The 18,488-nt window shown below is 40.3% G+C and overlaps 1 protein-coding gene and 1 non-coding gene across 5 annotated transcripts in view; both read right to left on the minus strand.

Annotated features, from left to right (window-relative positions):
• LAMA4 (laminin subunit alpha 4) overlaps positions 1-18,488 on the minus strand; it is a 148,881-nt gene that overhangs the window by 84,270 nt on the left and 46,123 nt on the right. For all 4 annotated transcript variants that reach the window (XM_063620074.1, XM_055261780.2, XM_055261765.2 and 1 more), the window contains exons 4-5: positions 14,716-14,840; positions 9,018-9,098 (exon numbers count right to left, since the gene is read on the minus strand). In XM_063620074.1, coding sequence (XP_063476144.1) covers positions 9,018-9,098; positions 14,716-14,840 — 206 coding nt within the window. The remainder of the gene's footprint in view (positions 1-9,017; positions 9,099-14,715; positions 14,841-18,488) is intronic.
• Positions 3,860-3,966, minus strand: LOC129477612 (U6 spliceosomal RNA). Its single transcript, XR_008655811.2, has one exon. It is a non-coding gene; the product is annotated as a U6 spliceosomal RNA (small nuclear RNA).

Below are 18,488 nucleotides of genomic sequence, written 5' to 3' on the forward strand. Positions count from 1 at the left end.
TTTATTGTGTGGGCAGAACCAGTGCCTATGGTCAGGCTGGCTGGGCCTTTGATGAGAGAGCCCAGCTGAGTTGGAGAATGGAGACTGAAATCCATCCAGCCTTTGCTTGCCTTGCCAAGCTGTGCACTCTAGGTGAGGCTGTCTCTGCCCAGAGGAAGAAATGCCTTTCCCTACTTTTCCCAAAGGTGCCCTGCAGGGCAGCAGAGGACCTGCTGTCAGTGGTGGGCCTGTAGGCCCCATTTAAGGGAACAGCTGTTACTAGGCTCAAGTTGATTGTTGCCAGCCTAGAGCCTTGAGAGGATGAAGGACTTATGTTGCCATATTTACTTCTGGAGAAAAAAGTGGAAATTTGGATGTTTATGTGAAATTGCAATTTTTAAAAGTTGATTCAAACCTTGTAAGAGTACTGTACAGGTCAAACTACGTGCTTGTTGGCTGATTGTGCACTCTCTTTTGCTGTGGACTCTAAACAGGTGTGGAAGATGGGCCAACTGGAGCTGTAGACACTTTGAGAGTAGCTGGAAAGAACATGTGGTCACACCATAATGGGATTGAAGCTAGGGTAGAAAAGTTAGTTCTGATGCATGAGAGGGAAAAAGAAAGAGAGCCAGCAAAGGGTTTTGAGCATGATGGAAGTGGTAGTGAAGGAAGCTGGTGCTGGCTTCAGCATGCAGGATGGACTTCAGGCTGGAGCAAAGGGATGGGGTGGGATGTAGAGGGCCTGGGCTGGGGTGTTGGCCTTGGGAGTGGAAAGGAAGGGAGAGCTTTCCAAGGAAATCCACAAGCCCTGGCCAGTAATAATAAAACACTACGTTTGTTTTAAAGGATTCCCTTTAAAGTTAGGGAATCATGATTCAGAACATTTGAAAAACAGATAAATAAAAAAAAATCACATCTGTAATCCCAGGACCCTAAAAAAGTTACTGTCAACATTTTGTGTATGTTCCTTCAGCCTCTGTTCCCATGTCTCAGTTTCTTGGTGTAGTTGTAGTGATAGTATATGGTCAGTCTTTAAAAATCTTTACCTGCATCGAATCTCATAGCTTCATCTATGTGAGTTTATTTAGTTACTACAGACACCCTGGGAGGGAGGCCACACAGGCCTGGCATTCTGGGAGGCTACTTCAGTTTTCCAGGGTCACATAGCTGGAAAGTCACAGTGCAAGGTCCAAACCTTCTGACCCTGGAGTTCTTTCTTTTGCTCCACCCTGGACCACACTGCTGCTGCTGTAAATGAATGAGTGGATTCATCCAACACAAGGACAATTCATGTCCATTTTATGTAAGGCATAGAGGGAGACAGGATGAAGAAAAACACATAGCCCATGCTCTGAAAGAACAGGAAATAAATTAAACATAATGATACAGAATATGAACTCTAGAAATCTGGTCTATGAAAAAGATGGGGATGAATGTAAATTCTACACAACCCACAAAGAGACACCCTAAGAGGAATATTTCAATGACTGTTGTTATTCACACTTTCTCATGTCTTTGCACCTCAGATTTATAGGCCTGCAGGTCCCTAAGCCAGCATAAATTATTCCTCTATGGAACGTGTGGCTGGATTGAATTTCTGGCCTTTGCTGCAGTTCACCAAACAGAGAATATTAGGCTCTTGGGCTGACTGAAATGAGACTCAGATCTACCAGCTCAATGTGTGGCTGGGAATATTAAGGTCTGGGAGTGAAGGGGCTTGCCCAAGCTCATAAAGGTGAGATGCCAATAACTTTCTTTCCATTTAATTCCACTGCATTCGCTCTCCATAGGAGGTCCCCTGGTCTTTTACAAGAGAAAACTCAAATTTTCTATTCTGTAGGTTGGAATCTCAATCACAGTGGAAACCTACTTTGAGTTACTCTGAGTAACTCAAGAACATCTTCTGGTGGTAGGTTTAGAAGAAACTCTGAAGTTGTAGTCAAAACTCTGGACCCTATGGATTTAACAAAATGAGCATACAAAAGTTTACTTATGATAGTCCCTGACAAACCCCTACTTTTATAGATAAGAAAGCTAGAAGGCAGAGAAGTTAAATGACTTATTCATTGCTGCATAGCTCAAACCTCTGTGGGACTCCAGGCTTAATGTTCTTTCCACTCCAGCAGTCTAGCATTAAAGAATGAACTAATTAATAAATTAATGATTATAAAAGTGCCCAAGCCTGCCCTCAAAGAACTAACAACAAAGACAGAAAAGCACCAGTATTTGAGTTTAGAGTTAGCATTGGTGCCCAGTAGCCTCGTCCTATTTTTTCTTCCATAATCTCATTTCTAGTCTATTAATGACTTGATCCATCCAGGGAAAATAGAACTGATAAGTTTATAGCTCAAATGAAAGGATGGTGGCATATGAACTTTGTCATTTTGGTTAGTGATTATATTATTTGGGCAAAATGGAAAACCAAAAGATATGATGCTTAGAAAAAAAGATTATTTTGACCAAAAACTGTTTCAGGAATGCTTGAAGCTCCCCCTGCTCTACCCGCCTTTTCTCTTTCTCTTTCTCTTCTGCTCCTCCTCCCAGGGCTATACAGCTGGCATTGAAAGTCTTTATCAAGAGTGCCCAAACTCCTGGGCTAGGTGGCTCAGAAACCTTTCTGGGAGGGATGTCACTCTGTAGCTGTCCTTGGGATTAAATAAAATGACATAAAAAAAAGAACTTGTTGCAAAGTAGGTGCCATATAAATGCTCTCCACTTCTTTATGAAAGACTGAGAAATAAGGCTAGGAAAATGTATGTAACCTATTCAGGGTCACAGGGCAAGAATTCAGGAGTTGAGCAAGCTAGAGAGTATGGAATCATAAGAACTCTATGCAAATAACAGGGTCTATGTGTGAAAAACTTGATGTCTTCAGAGAGAATTAGACTAAATCTTCACATCACAGTAATCCTCAATAAACATTAGCTTTCTCTTGTTCTTCTTCCTTATTTTTCTTTTCCATTATCAAGGCCATCATTGAAATCATTATGATTATCATCTTCATCTCTGATGATACTGTGTTCCGCCTTTTCTGTTAGGGGTTTAAGTCACTTTGGATTTGCTTTAATTTGCCCCATTCTTTTCTTCTGATCCTTAAGCAACAAGATTCACATGATCAATCATCATGTAGTCTTAGCATGTTTCTCACTCCACCACCAAATTTAATGCATGAAAGTATACTATTAAAGCTGCTGTGGGAGGCAGTGTGGAATACTGAGGCATTGAGATTATATGACTGAAATTGGTATTGAACGTTGAGGGTCCTGGGTTTTAGTTTTGGATTTATTGCTAACCCAATTGTGTGATGTTAGATTAAGTCACTTCATGGCTCAGAGTCTCAGGTTCCTCATCTTACTTTTTAAATGAACTAAGTACACACACACATACACACACACACACACTACACACACTGCTATATATCATATATTTGGGGGCGGGCAAAGGTGGTCAGTCCTGAACAAGGATTTTTTTCCCTTTTATTTTTTACTTGACATGTAATGATACAAGTTTATGGGATATAGAGTGATATTCTCATACATGTATACCATGTATAATGACCAAATCAAGGTAATTAATATCTCATCACCTAGAACATTTATCATTTCTGTGTATTGTGAACATTCAGAATCCTCTTCTCTAGCTTTTTGAAAACAGAAACTAAATTATTAACTATATTCACCCTAGAATGCTGTAGAAAACTACAAATTACTTCTCCCATCTAGCTGTAAGTTTGTGTCCGTTAACCAGCATTTCCCTATCCTTCCCCCCATCACTTACCACCTGCCACCTTTCCCAGCCTCTAATAATCAGAATTATTCTCTCTACTTCTATGAGCTCAATTTCTTTTAGCTCCCTCATATGTGGGAGAACATGCGGGATAAAAAATGTGGGCTGCTTCACGATTCTGCACGTCATCCTTGCACAGAGGCCATGCTAATCTTCTCTAGGTTGTTCCAATTTTAGTATATACGCTGCCCAAGGGAGCACCTCATGCTCAAAATGTTCTTAGTTGTTCCTACTGGGATGAGAATGAGAACTGCAAAACTCTACAAGGCTTGTGCATTTTACAATTATTTGCATCAGAAGACAACTTCCATTTTACAATCAGAAGACAACAGCCAGACTCAGTCAACTCTGGGTCACCCTTTCCATTTTCCTGGAATGGGGTGGGAGGTTGGGGGTAAAACAGGGCAAGGAATGACTGACTCCTGTCACTACATAGTACCTTTTTTAAAGGAACATGAAAAGTGCTGTTGCTATTTCTTATTGAGAAAAAATATTTTTACTTAAATAAAAACAACTGAGGCCTTCAACATGCCAGATACTGTGCTGGGGGAAGAATAGACAGAGGAGGGATAAGGGATATGATGCTGTGTCTGTCAAGCAGCTCATAGTTTCACAGACAGATAAAGAAGCCATTGTGTGATTTTGAGCAGGTGACTTAAATTATGTCGCATCTCTTCCTCTGTAAATAAGAATGAAAATGGTATCCCATAAGATTTTTGGGGCTCTTTTGAGGCTTAAATCGTTGTCTGTAAAGTTTTTACAACAGTGCCTGACATACCACCCAGTAAGTAATTAACAAATGTTACTATTTTTATCATCATGATCATGGTCTAAATACAATACAATATGGAAAGCTTGCCAGCTGATCTGGTGGATTTAGTGAGTAGCATGTCCAACATGGGGAGTTTAAAGTGTGAGGTGGGAGAAGGTCTTTAGGGAGGAAAGACAGGTAGGGCCCAGAGCAGGCCAATATTCATGGACCTAATTGTTAAGACAAGGCAGGTGGGCGTGTTTGAGCTGTTTTTTTACACCGTAGTGTAAGAGGTAGAGTAAGTAAAACATGTTTTATGTTTTAGACCAATGTTTCGCGAATTTGCATGTAACGTGGATCCTTTCAAAAGGAAAAGCATTTTCATATAATACCCCTTCCAGTGTTAGCTTAAATTATCTTTAAATATTTCGAACATGAAGCTAGGCAGAAACTCCTTATGTCTATGGTTTTTACATGTCTTGAAAACCAAAATAAATTTGCAAATACAACACAAATAAAACTATGAAACTAATCAATTTCAGATTCACATTAATTCAATAATTGATGTTGTCTTATAACCAAATGTCCACTTGCAAAATGATGTGGTAGAGACTGCCCGCGTTCAGCATGCAAATCCAGCCATGTGCCATGTGACGACTCATGTCTCTCACCAATTTTCATTTTGGAATCTTTAGTTTTACAGTTTGCCTTGATGTCATGCCACTTGACCTCCAATTGTCTGTAATGTGTCATTGACAGACTGTCACCTCTGTTATTTTCTCCTAGCACTGAGGGAGATCTCTTATTATAATGTGACACAGCAGAAAGTCCAGAACATGTTTCAATGAATGTTTTCCTTGAAGTTATTATTAAAATTAAACATAAAATTAGGAAAATATTCACTGAGAACTCCAAACCTTCATTTCCGGGGACAACCAAGGTTCTTAGGTCATGGTTTGAGAAATACTTCCCTAGTATGAGAGTGTGGTATTGAAGGTCAAGGTAGAGCGGTAGTTCACAAAGCAATGAGAGTCCCAGTGCATGAGAATCCAAAGGGAAGTCAAAATACAGGTCCTGGGCCTCAGCCCTGGATATTCTTTTTCAGTGGGTGGTGAAGGGGAGCTGGGGAGGGCTGAGGAATCCAAAGTTTTCCTGGAGACAGTTGGACACAGATTTTAAAACCACCACTTGACTCAATGATCCCTAAAGTGCAAAAAGACCTAGCATGTTCTTGGTTTGGACTAATTATTACCTTTGTTTAAAATAGATATCCATGCAAATCAGCTGCATATTTAGAAAAGCTCTTTTGGAGACGTTCAAGTTCACAAATACATTGAAAACACAGATTAGGCGAAGGTTAACTCAGGCAACTTAAGAGCTTGGCTGTTCAAGCAGAAACCCTCCTCTTATTCCCAGGGTCAAACAAATCAAAAGCAGCAAAGACCACCACGATTTGGAAGACGTAGCCCTTCTGGCTCAGTTTCCTCATCTGCAAGATTACAAAATACAACCTTCTCTAAGGTGGCTGTGAAGATGACAGATGAAGAATGTAAAGCAACAAGGACATAAGTGATCATTAATCAGTGGCACTATTTAGCTCAGAGCCATAATTTCTAGCTAAGGAAACAGACTCAGGGAAATGAGCCAATGTGTCCCAGGAACACATTCGGCAGTGGCAGAAGTTGGACAATGACCACCATGAATCATACTGTAACCTGTTAATTCTTATTGAGCATTTATTCAGTGCCAGGTCCCACACTAAAAACTTTGCAGTATTATCTCATAACAGTTTTATGAGACGGGTAACTTTATTTTCTCCATTCTGTACAAGTGGAAATTGCCACTTGGAGAGGTCAAAGAACTTGCCCAAGTGGGTCACAAAGTGGTGGAGCTGAGATTCACACTCAGCCAGGCTGATGCTCAAATCTCTTCTTTTCAACACTCTACTTTCACTTCTCAAACTAGTGCTCTTGTCTGGAGCCTACCACTCCAGCAGCAGATCTGACCCAGCCTTACTGGGTAATGGCAGAGCTCATGAGTATCCTATGTGGGCTGAGGCATTTATCATCTGTAATTCCTTGTCAGAGGTGGGCGTGCTGTCCTGTTGAGGGTTTGGGATGACAGAACCCTTCTCTGCACCCCTGTGTGATTTTACAGGACTGTGCCCTTAGGGTCCAGGTGATTTCCCTTCTTGGAGCTTTGCATTTGGTCACCAGGGCTCTATCTAAGGCCATTAACTCTCCCCATGGGGGCCATCAAACACCCATTAGCAATACTGCTTAGTCATTATCAAACTAAATTGAATTTAACCTCAGACACTGAGGAGAAAAAGCTCCATCCTGGCTGATTAACAACCACCGCAGACCTCCAGTGAGCCAGAAAATAAGTAAATCAGGTGCCTCCTATTCCTGTGTCTCCAAGTAAGGAAATATACGATAAGTGTGTCACAAATTTTAATCAACCCAATGTAATCCATCATCTCTGTCAGTCCCTCCTAACAGATGAAATTCATGTGGACCCTAAGCTCACTCTCCCTCTTATGGCAATAAATAAATAAATTTAAAAAATCGACAACTCTTTAGTGAAATAATTATCTACATTTTGCATATTTAATAATCACAGTAACGATGCCTTCCAAGTGCAAAGATTTTTCTCTGTATCACAGATACTGTGGAATTTTTTTTTTTCAATTTCAGCCCACTTTTTGAGAGATTTAGGGTGTTTTCTTTGGAAGTGAGATTGCTTATAACTTAAAGTTTACATTTTAAGCCCCAGGTTGAGTTTGTGAGCCTGTCTGTGCTGTTGAGGGCCTGCAAATGAGTGACTGGGTGCTTGACTAATTCTGCTTGGCTCTTCCTTCTCTGCCTCTAGGGCACTACACATCATTTAGCTGCCTAAACACAATGGTGAGGCCAATGCTAATGGCATTTCTGTTAAAAACAAGAAAACCTGTCTGAGAGACTCTTTTAGAAAAAGCCATTTTATCTTACAACACTGTGAGCAACTGGCAGGTGGAGGGAATGGGAAATATCTTACCAGGAGTCATTCAGTGGAAAGCCTCTCGTGCTCTGTGGAGAAGGCCTTTCTTACGTGAGCAAAGCCCAGAGCAGTTTAGAAAAGAGAGAAAAGAGTGTCATGTGCTTTTCAAAAGAAGACATTTATGCGGCCAACAAACATGAAAAAAGCTCATCATCACTGGTCATTAGAGAAATGCAAATCAAAATCACAATGAGATACCATCTCACACTAGTTAGAATGGCAATCATTAAAAAGTCAGGTAACAACAGATGCTGGAGAGGATGTGGAGAAATAGGAATGCTTTTACACTGTTAGTGGGGGTATAAATTAATTCAACCATTGTGGAAGACAGTGTGGTGATTCCTCAAGGATCTAGAACCAGAATTGCCATTTGACCCAGCAATCCCATTACTGGGTATATACCCAAAGGATTATAAATCATTCTACTGTAAAGACACATGCACACGTATGTTTATTGCAGCACTATTCACAATAGCAAAGACTTGGAACCAACCCAAATGCCCATCAATGATAGACTGGATAAAGAAATGTGGCACATATACACCATGGAATACTATGCAGTCATAAAAAAGGATGAGTTTATGTCCTTTGCAAGGACATGGATGAAGCTGGAAACCATCATTCTCAACAAACTAACACAGGAACAGAAAACCAAACACCACATGTTCTCACTTATAAGTGGGAGTTGAACAATGAGAACACATGAGCACAGGGAGGGGAACATCACACACCAGGGCTTGTCGGGGGGTAGGGGGCAAGGGGAAGGGATAGCATTAGGAGAAATACCTAATGTGGATGACGGGTTGATGGGTGCAGCAAACCGCCATGGCACATGTATACCTATATAACAAACCTGCACGTTCTGCACATGTATCCCAGAACTTAAAATATAATGGAAAAAAAGAAAAGAGTGTCATATGTAAATACCAGCCAGGGATCCAGAAAACCCAAACTCCTGTGTAATTTGTTTACTTTTTAGTATGGTATAAAGCTGGTATAAAGAACGGGCGAAATAATAGCTTTGTGGGTTGTTTTTTTCTAATTTATTGCTCTATTGACAAAAGGTGATTCACATTTTATTTACTGAGGAAACCTCACTGTTTTTTGGGGAACATTAATTTTAGTATTATTTCTCAATGATGGAGAGAGAAAAGAGTACTATCAAAACCATCTAGAGAATCTTTTCAAAATACACATTCTCAATTTCCTTTTTCCCCGTGTGCTTATCCTGAGATGTGGCCCTGGCCTGAAGCCCTAGGAAGCATATTGTTATTTGCTGTATCTGGGGGATGGGATTTGGGAAAAACTTCCCTAAGCGGTTTTGAAATGCGGTCGGTCCCTCAACCACTCTTAAGAATCTCCTTCAGGACCCACTGAATGGGAGTATGGCAGAGCTGTTGAGTGTGAGAAACAGAAAGCTTCCTTTGACCTACACAGAAAATAGAGAATTTTATTGGCTTACCTTTCACAGTTAGGTCCAGCATAATTTTCATTACAAATGCACCGAACAGCTCCATTTTTCCTATAGCAGGATTCTGCAAAGCTAAAATTGGAAGCAAATATTAAAAGTCAATTCCATACATCACTGAAGAGACTGTCTTAACTTTTTATCAGATTACCTCTGTGTTGGTCCCATTAAAGTTCTAATGGGTGCAATCATTTTCTTTATTTAAACTTGTACGCATTTACCTTGCAGGCCCCAAAAGAAAACGCCACTCGTTGGTGGGACCATTTTCCAGGTCCTATATATATATTTCAAGCACTAGTCCAAAACATGTGTTCCAAAGCCGGAAATAAAATAATCAAATTCTACCTGCAATTTTGGATTTATAGGAGAATCCTTTTATTTCCATCACTGTCTATGTAGTCATTTAAAAGATTTAAAAGTTTCCCCTTTTTTTCTGCACTAGAACTTGTCCAGTTTTAAAGGGAAAGAACGAGTTCTATACTATATAATCTCCACAGGATTTTAATTTCTTTCATGTGTACTTTAAATATTGGAAATAAGGTGCTGAGACTGGCTGAGTTGATGAAAGTCACAGTCAAGTACTGCAGCAAAACATAGGACGCACCATAAAAGGATTTTATCCCATGGAACCCTCTCTCTTTCTTCTTCTTCCTTTTTTTAAAGATAATAAAAATTAGGACACAGAACAAAAAAGTAGTAAAAATGTTGGTTTAGTGGAATAGATAAGTCTCCTCGTTATTAAGGCAAGGGAAATGGGGTTATGGTCTCCATGTGTTTGGAAAATTCTTCATAGACACATGAATTGTGTGGGGCATAGGGGTATGTGTGCGTGTGTATGTAAAATTTTAAGGACTTTTAAATTAGCTTTGGCTTTGGTACTGTACAACCAATAAAGTGTAACCCGCTGCTCTCTTGTTCCTTTATGTATCAGCATTTCTTACCCTAATGGTGTTTGGAGGAAAGCAAATAGATGTGTTTATTTGTTTGAAGACACTTAAAAAATCAGTCAGAAAACAGTATGTGCTTCTCAGTGAAAGGCAACACCCACAATTTATTTTCTCTAACAGTTGGATAAAAACATTCCAACAAAATTACATTTCTTTGGCCTTTTACCCTTTATTTTGCTTGTTCTGATTTCTTAGCCTACTTAAAGAACCACTGTCAGTTAAGAGTCCAGACAGGAACCCCCGCTTCCATCTTTCTTTGAAGGTGTTCCACCCAGCAGCCCGCCCACGCTTGAAGGATGCAACATCTGCTAGGGGCATCTGGAGTCATCCGCCTGTAGCTGGTGTCCTGCTGTTTCAAACAGATGACATTTCCTTAATTGGAGTGATTTGCATAGCTACTGGTAGAGATGGAGGATGTCTGGCCAACCCCCAAATAAATATATGAACATTATGCAAATGGTCCCTGGGAACAACTGCATGACCAGTGGTCTCTGTGGTGAAGGCAGACTCAGCGGCAGGGCCAGACCTCAAGGGTTCATTTTTGTTTCTCATCAGCATTAACTGTTTATGTTTTGTCTGATTTTGGCTAGGGAAGTGAAAACACTGCGTCTCTCTCAGCCCACTGTAACCACTGTGGTGCCCATTTCAAGTGGAAGGGTGCCTTTTGCTCTTAGAAAATCCTTAGGAACTTAGATAAAAATAGACTTGGCCCTTTGTTTGCTTAACCTCCTCAAGCATTATTTCCTTGCTTTCTTGTAACTGGAAATCCAAATCCTGCGTCTGTGGGCTCAGCTTCATCAATGTTTCAAAATGTAATTCAGAGTCTAAACTAGACGCCTTTCTGAAAAGTCCTGGAACTTTCATTTTTATAGAAAGTAGCAATATGAATTCCTTAAAAAGCTGAAAGAGGCAATGGGCATTTGATTTTTGATAAGATATTTGATTAGTATTTGAGATTAGCTAACTAAGTTAATAATAAGTCCAGATCAAAGGTTAGAACTTTTTAGGACCCAAGAAAATTTGTTCTGTTCCATGACCACAGACGAACCCCTCCTCTCCTTTTTTGCAGCCAATTTCCCCAGCAAGAGATTCAAGAAGTAGGGCTGTTGTCACTACAGAGAAAAATCTGTAAAACCCCTTGGTCTCTCACACCCTTACCAATTCCTCCCTATTCCTACATGATATTTACTTATAGGTGACACACTTTTGATTTCATTTTCAGTAGGTTTTTCAACCTCGAATCTGTACTATTAGAGACTTGAGTTTTCATATCTGTGAATATGTACCTAAATTTAGAGCACATTCTCTAAGTCCCTTCAGTGCTCCTTTGAACCCTGGATCCACTTACACAGAGAAAAAACATGGGCAGACATGGTGCCTTGATGCCTTTGGAAACTGTTTCCTCTTTCAGGAAAGGAGACTCATTCCACAGTTGGCAACTTTTGACTTCATTTCTTAAGCAGTTAACAGCATTCAGAAACGCTTCTTGCTCAACTAACATACCGGGTAATGTGATTCAAAAGGTAAAGGGTCATTTGCTCTAGGAGTTTCAAAACACTGCTGTATTTTGGCCTATCTTAATAAAGGTGAGACTTTTTGACTGTTTTATTCACTGCTGTGTCACCAGTGACTAGTGCATGACTGGCATATAATAAGTACTGACTAACAGTTTTTATACCAGTGTATAATAAGTGCTCAATAAATATCTGATTGCATGTAGACAAGGCTTCTCAGTCCATAGGGAATGATGTTCTAAAGGTCTCATTTCCCAAGACCAGGTAATTTAGATAAAGAAAGTCTTGTCACGCAAATAGGGTGAAAAGTGCAAAAGTGGAACAACATAATTAGAAAGAACCATCTGAGATTGCCTGCCTAATTCATCTGCTACTGTCTAAAAAAACCTGCAGCTTGACGCTTATAAACTTTTTCTCAGCAGATGAGGCTACACAACATCTTTGTGAGAGAATGAGTGAAACCAGCTATGAGGAAGTTGGAGATAATATGTTTAACAATATATACCATGGCAAGAGAACTGTGCTAGATATCTCACCAGATGTGATTAAGACTAATGCTTGAGAGCAGAATATTAATGAACAATGAAAAAGTATACCAAGACAGAGTGAAGGGAGCTCATAAATCAGGACATACTTGAGTGAAAATAACAGAACAGTTAAATGTTTGCGTTTTCTACCCTTACTGTGAGTACCATCCATTTTGCACACGTTATTAATACTATCAGACATGAAAAATTACAGACCAAGGTCTGAGGCAGTTTAACAGTTTCTAAAGAAGGGTGGGGCTGAAAAATGTCTGACTACTCTGACTGTTAGACTTGTCATAGTATTTGAATACATCACAAGCTATTAGGTGAAATGTTAGTTGATACTGGTGTTCAGTTAAGGAAAAAACTTCGGGGGAATCTGATTGCCATCTCTCTTTTTCTTTTCTGTTTATCAGTAAGTGTGTGAGTATGAGTGAGTGTGTGTGTGTAGTAAGCATTCAGATTTTTAAAAGTCATTTTATGTGTATCATTTAATCTTTAAAACAGCTATCAATTACATAAATATTACATTCAAACACTTAGAACAGTGCCAGGCATAGAGTAAGAAAAATCTAAGTATTAGAAAAATTACAGCATTATGTGTTCAGTAAAGGCAACATCTACCTTATGCCTTTCCACGTTTAGGGTACCAACCCAAATCCTCCACACGTACTATCCTAGTCCAGACCTCACAACTCTATGATGCAGATCCTTACTTCCTAGTTTTATTTACTGTACTAAGAGAAAATCTGAAATACCGGGCTGGTAAATGAATCAAGGAGTAGAGCCAAGGTCTGCACCCAGGCTTCTTGACTTCAAATCCCATGGAAAGTGAGATCTAGGGAGAAAGTAACTTGTCTGAGATCACACAGGTATTATGTGTCAAAATATGAATATGAATCTAGATTGGCTACTCTTTCCACTTGCGGCATAATAAAAAAAACAGTATTTAGCCTTTGGTTCCTGGCACAGAACTCTTGTAATTCTAGGAATTTCCTGAGGGAAAAGACTGTCTTTTGTTACTCATGACAGGCACCTTTCAACCATATCTGAGTTTATGCTAATGATGTCACTCACGGTGGACCCCTAGATACCTTCAGAGTGGGATCCTGTGACCAGAGGCACCACCGAGGAACCAAACATGTAATTGGACGTTGGGAAATTCTTTTTTTTTTTTTTTTTTTTTTGAGACGGCGTCTGGCCCTGTCACCCGGGCTGGAGTGCAGTGTCGCCATCTCAGCTCACTGCAAGCTCCGCCTCCCGGGTTCACACCATTCTCCTGCCTCAGCCTCCCGAGTAGCTGGGACTACAGGCACCCGCGACCACGCCCGGCTGATTTTTTGTATTTTTAGTAGAGACGGGGTTTCACCGTGTTAGCCAGGATGGTCTCGATCTCCTGACCTCGTGATCCACCCACCTCGGCCTCCCAAAGTGCTGGGATTACAGGCATGAGCCACCGCTTCCGGCCGGACGTTGGGAATTTCAACCCTCCCCACCCCCAACCTCCAGGGAGGAGAGGCTGGAGATTGAGTTCAGTTACCAATGGCCAATGATTTGACCAATCATATCTACGACATGAAACTTTGATAAAAACTCCTGAGCAACAAGGCTTGGGGGGGCTTCCAGTTGGTGACACGTGGAGGTGCTGAGAGAGTGGTGCTCCAGCAGAGAGCCTGGAGTCTCTGCACGTGCTCCTTCTTCACTCCCACCTCTCCATATCCTGCTCTATGCATCACTTCCACGTAGCTCTTTTGGAGTTGTAACCTTTATAACAAACTGACAGTTATAAGCATAGCACTTTTCTAACCTCTGTCAATCATCTTAATGAATTGTCAAACCTGAGGAGGAGAGGTTGAGGGAGCCTTCTCAAATTTACAGTCTTCTGGGAAGAAGTGTGACTAGCCTGGGGACCCCATTTTTGGCTGGCATTTGTAGTGGGGGCAGTCTTGTGGAACTGATCTCTTAATCTATGGGATCTGCGCTGACTGTGGAAACTTAGTGTCAGAACCGAATTGATTGTAGGACACCCAGTTGGTGTCAGAGAATTGGTTATTTGGAAAACCATGTATCACTATACCTGTTAAATTCCATATTCTGTCATTTTAAAGAGAATAAAATGGCCAGTGATGACTTACTTACTGGATTTATACATATTCCATTATTTCCATTAAAATGTATGTCCCTTTCCTTCAACTTCTCACTCAGGTCAAAACATAGCCAGAAAGTGCTCCTGTAAATCTCTGTGAGCTGATTGGCCTAAAGCATGCATTCTGATGATCTGTGTTCTAATCCTGACTGAAAAGCCACATGTAGGGAAATGTTTCCTTTGTGAAAGTCAGAAGAGGCAATACTACTGAAAATATGATATTGAGTCTGTTGGCATTACCAGTTGTGATCACTCTAGGTCAAGAGAGAGTCACGAAAAGATGAGACTATCCTTGCTTATAAAACTTAGGAGACTTTATTGACCTCATGATGCACCCCAATATTTTGGGAACAGAGTCATCATCTATATTGTAAGTGCTTAAGCATTCCAGGTGGTGTATTTAGACTAGAAACCTTTTCTATATCTTTTCCAGTCTCATCTCAATATGAGGTTTTGCCTGTGGAGAAACCTCAGAACTCTGGGATAAGGCAAAACAAAACAAAACAAAACAATACATAAACTGATCATTAGAAGAGACCATCCTCCTTTAGGACTTACTTGGCCAAGTGGGGCAGAGGACAGGGGCATGGCTGGCAGAATTGGGGTGCTCCCCTGATGGAATCTCCGATATAACCATCCAGACACTTTTCACAGTGCTCTCCTGTTGTGTTCCGCTGGCAGTGCTATGAGACCAAAGACAAGAAGATTGGCAAGGATGCAAAAGAAATTTTAGAGACAGCACATCTAAGCATCATGCAATACTTTTTCAAGTAAAAGGGACGTTAGGTCAGACAGCACAGACAGTGTGTGGCAGTACTGATTAGCATGAGGAGTCACACTGGCCCCAGTCAATGCCAGAAAGTGTGGGTAATTGGTGAATGAATTTTTCCTGGGCTTTTATGTGTGTGTGCTAGTAGACTGGGGACTCTAGAGTTTGTGTGCAGAGGAGATTATTCATCAGTTACTCATTTCAATTCAGAGTGATAATCAGAATGATCAAACCCTGGATGTTCCAGAAATATCAGCTTATTGATTTGGAATGAATATGAAATGAGAAACCAACCAACCAACCAACCAACCAACCAACCAACCAAATAACATCCCTCTGGTACTTATCCATGACAATGGGAACAATAAGGATTTATGGTCTTGGAAGGATAAAATGTGTCAGACTGTAGTATAAATGGAGTAGAAGGTGGATAAAGAGCATTCTGCTCATGGGTTGGTATCTTGGATAGTGACATACAAGAAACAGTAAGGAAGTTTTTTTTGCATGATTTTTCCACTTGTAGTAAGGATTATAGGAGTAAAAGCACAAAGCAGGCTGACCCTTCTGTCTGGAATGCCATTCATCATTCAAGATCACAGTAGGCTGCAAAATCTGTTGAAAGTACATCCTAATTCTCCCTTTCAGGATCCTTCCTTCTTTTCCACTACCCATATTGTAGTGCTACTATCTATTCTCAGCCTCATCACCACTCCCCAACTCTGTCTTTCAGCACTGTATTGCCATTAACTCGAATGGAGTAGGCATTCAGTAACTGTCAAACTGATGGATTAATTTCTATAAGGGGCAGTGAGCTAACACACAAACAGCTTTCTTCTATGGGATTATACTAGATGGTACAAGCCAAAGCCATTAGCTCTATTTTTTTCATCTTTACATTCATCAGAGTGTATAAAGGTTGAATTGGGGTTGCAGTGAAAAATTATACTGTTAGAATTAGAATGCCATTGAAGAAGCACCCTCCTATTTGAGCAATTGCCTTAGTCACACCGATGCATAAGAGCTTCAACAGAACAACTTTTTTAAAACAGTGGAGGAGCCTTGGGAAAGCAAGATTGAGTAGCAGCAGGCTGAACTCTAAGTTCCTTATTTTGGCCCTTATGCTTTATTTGAGGCTCAGAATAAAAGAATAGCAAGGCCCTGCTCTAAACATTTTATATGGATTAACTGACTTAATTCTCATAACAATCCTGAAGTAGGTTCCTATTTCCCCTGCCACCTCCCCCCAGCCCCCACCCCTGCCATTTTACATCTGAAGAGATGGAGGCGCAGAGAGATTAAGTAAATTGCCCAAGGTCACACAGATAGTAGGTGTCAAAAGTTAGATTCAAATTCAGGAAATCTGGCTCCAGAAGTGAACTTGTTAGTTTCCATATTATACTGCTTCTCCAGTATTGCTGAAGAAAAGGCTTAACAAACAGTAGTAAAATGAATGCATTAGAAGGCATCAGTGTTACTAACACTTTGAGCTTCAATTGAAATATAATATTAATACATTAGTCAAAGGGGAAGAATCTTAATAAGGGCAACTAGCTATCCCGGTTGAATGTTCTTCAGGCATTTGATCAGCCATTAGGTATGAGTAATCTTTAGTACTGATTAAAATTATGTCTGCAGAATAGAATTTAGGGGCTAGTTCAGATTGCCTGATAGATCAATGAGAAACTCTGAAAAATAAAGTATGATACACAGACAACAGGATGTTAACGTATTTCCCTTACAGTTCTTAATACTGTGTCTTGTGCTAAGTCAGCCTTCAGAAATATTTATTGGGGAAAAATGAAGGAAAAGGGAAAAGGGTGAATTAATGAATTTGTGTCTGGAGCAAAAAAAGGAAATTAACATGAACCCAAAGCTAATACAAAGTTGTGGCAATCTCTCACCCCAGGAAAAACCAATGAGCCTTACCCAACTACCATGAAACTATGCCATAAACAATCTAGCAGGGCTGCTTGTAGGCTGGGGTTAAATTTGTCTGAGTTCTTGTTGGACGGATGAAGCCCCTCTCTGCAGAAGAAAACAGGCCCATTGTAAGATGTTAGGCCGTTCTTTGTGCCCAAAGGGACTACTGTGCTGCAAAAATGAGCTAATTCCCAATTCTGTCCCCTTATGGCTTGATAGATGCTTTAGATTCCTTGTCAGGGCTTTAATTCTGCCATGGCAGCCATGGGAAGCAATGACCCTCAAAAGCAAAGCCACCAAATTTCTTTTGCCCTCTAAATGCTCAGAATGCAAGTATGAACTTTCCTCATCTGCCTTCTTTCAAAAGGTTTATTATGAAATTCCCTAAAAGGCTTCAATGCACATTCTGGGAGATTGGCAGACAGAGTGCTGGAGGCAGGTAGAAAATGTCCCTAGCTCTTCCACTTTCTAGCTGGTCAACTTTGAACGAGTCTCCTGACCTTCCTGGTTTTCTATTCCCTTATCTGCAAAGTGACGATTTAGACTAGATGGCCTTTCAAGTTTCTTCTAGCTCTGATAATTTTTTACTTTGAGATTGCAAATTGTCTTCTGTTTTACCTTCAGTGTTCTGGCATTTAAAAAACAGAAAACAAAAATGACAACAATAAAAAAAGTATGTTGTTTTGAGGTGATATTGTTTGGCTCTGGGTCTCCACCCAAATCTCATGTTGAATTGTAATCCCCAATGTTGGAGGTGGGGCCTAGTGGGAGATGATTTGATCATGGAGGTGGTTTCTAATGGTTTAGCGTGATTCCCCTAGTGCTGTCTTGTAATAGAGTTCTCATGAGATCTGGTTGTTTGAAAGTGTGTAGCACCTCCCGCCTTGTGCTCTGTCTCTCTCTCTCTCTCCCCCCACTCCCACTGCAGGCCATGTGAATATGTGCCTGCTTCTGCTTTGTCTTCCATCGTGATTGTAAGTTTCCTGAGGCCTCCTCAGAAACAGAAGCTTGTACAGCCTACAGAAGAGTGAGCCAATTATGCCTCTTTTCTTTATAAATTACCCAGTCTCAGGTATGTCTTTTTTTTTTTTTAATCCAAAGAGTGAAGTGAAACCAAGTTTATTGGCAAAGTATAGGAATGAAGAATGGCCACTCCATAGACACAGCAGTTAGGTATGAATTTATAGCAGTGTGAGAATGGATTAATACAGGAGGAAAAGTTTATTTTTAAATAAAACTGACTCCACTTAAAAATGAAATTAGCATTCTGAACTTTTAGCCAGTGGTTAAGAAAGCTATATCTAGATAATCGATTGCAGATAAGGGTTGGGAATGCCATTTGGACACCAACTGTGTCTCCCCAACATGAGAAATGATATCTCTCACGTACTTCGTCACTTGACCAGAATAATGTAGGAAGAAGGCTCAAAAGAATCTGGTTAGCCTTCCTGTGTTTGTCAGCATGCTTTATGCAAGACTAGATCCATGGATCTCAAATTATGCCCAGGGAGGTCAAAACTGTTTCTAAATAATACTAAGATTTTTCTCATATTTTGCATTCTCATTTTCTCATATGTGTAAGGTGAAATTGTCTAGAGGCTACACAACACAAGATATCACACAGATTGATGCAGAAGCAGAT

The sequence above is a fragment of the Symphalangus syndactylus genome, chromosome 2 (assembly GCF_028878055.3).
Source record: "Symphalangus syndactylus isolate Jambi chromosome 2, NHGRI_mSymSyn1-v2.1_pri, whole genome shotgun sequence".
In the NCBI taxonomy this organism is placed as follows: domain Eukaryota; kingdom Metazoa; phylum Chordata; class Mammalia; order Primates; family Hylobatidae; genus Symphalangus; species Symphalangus syndactylus.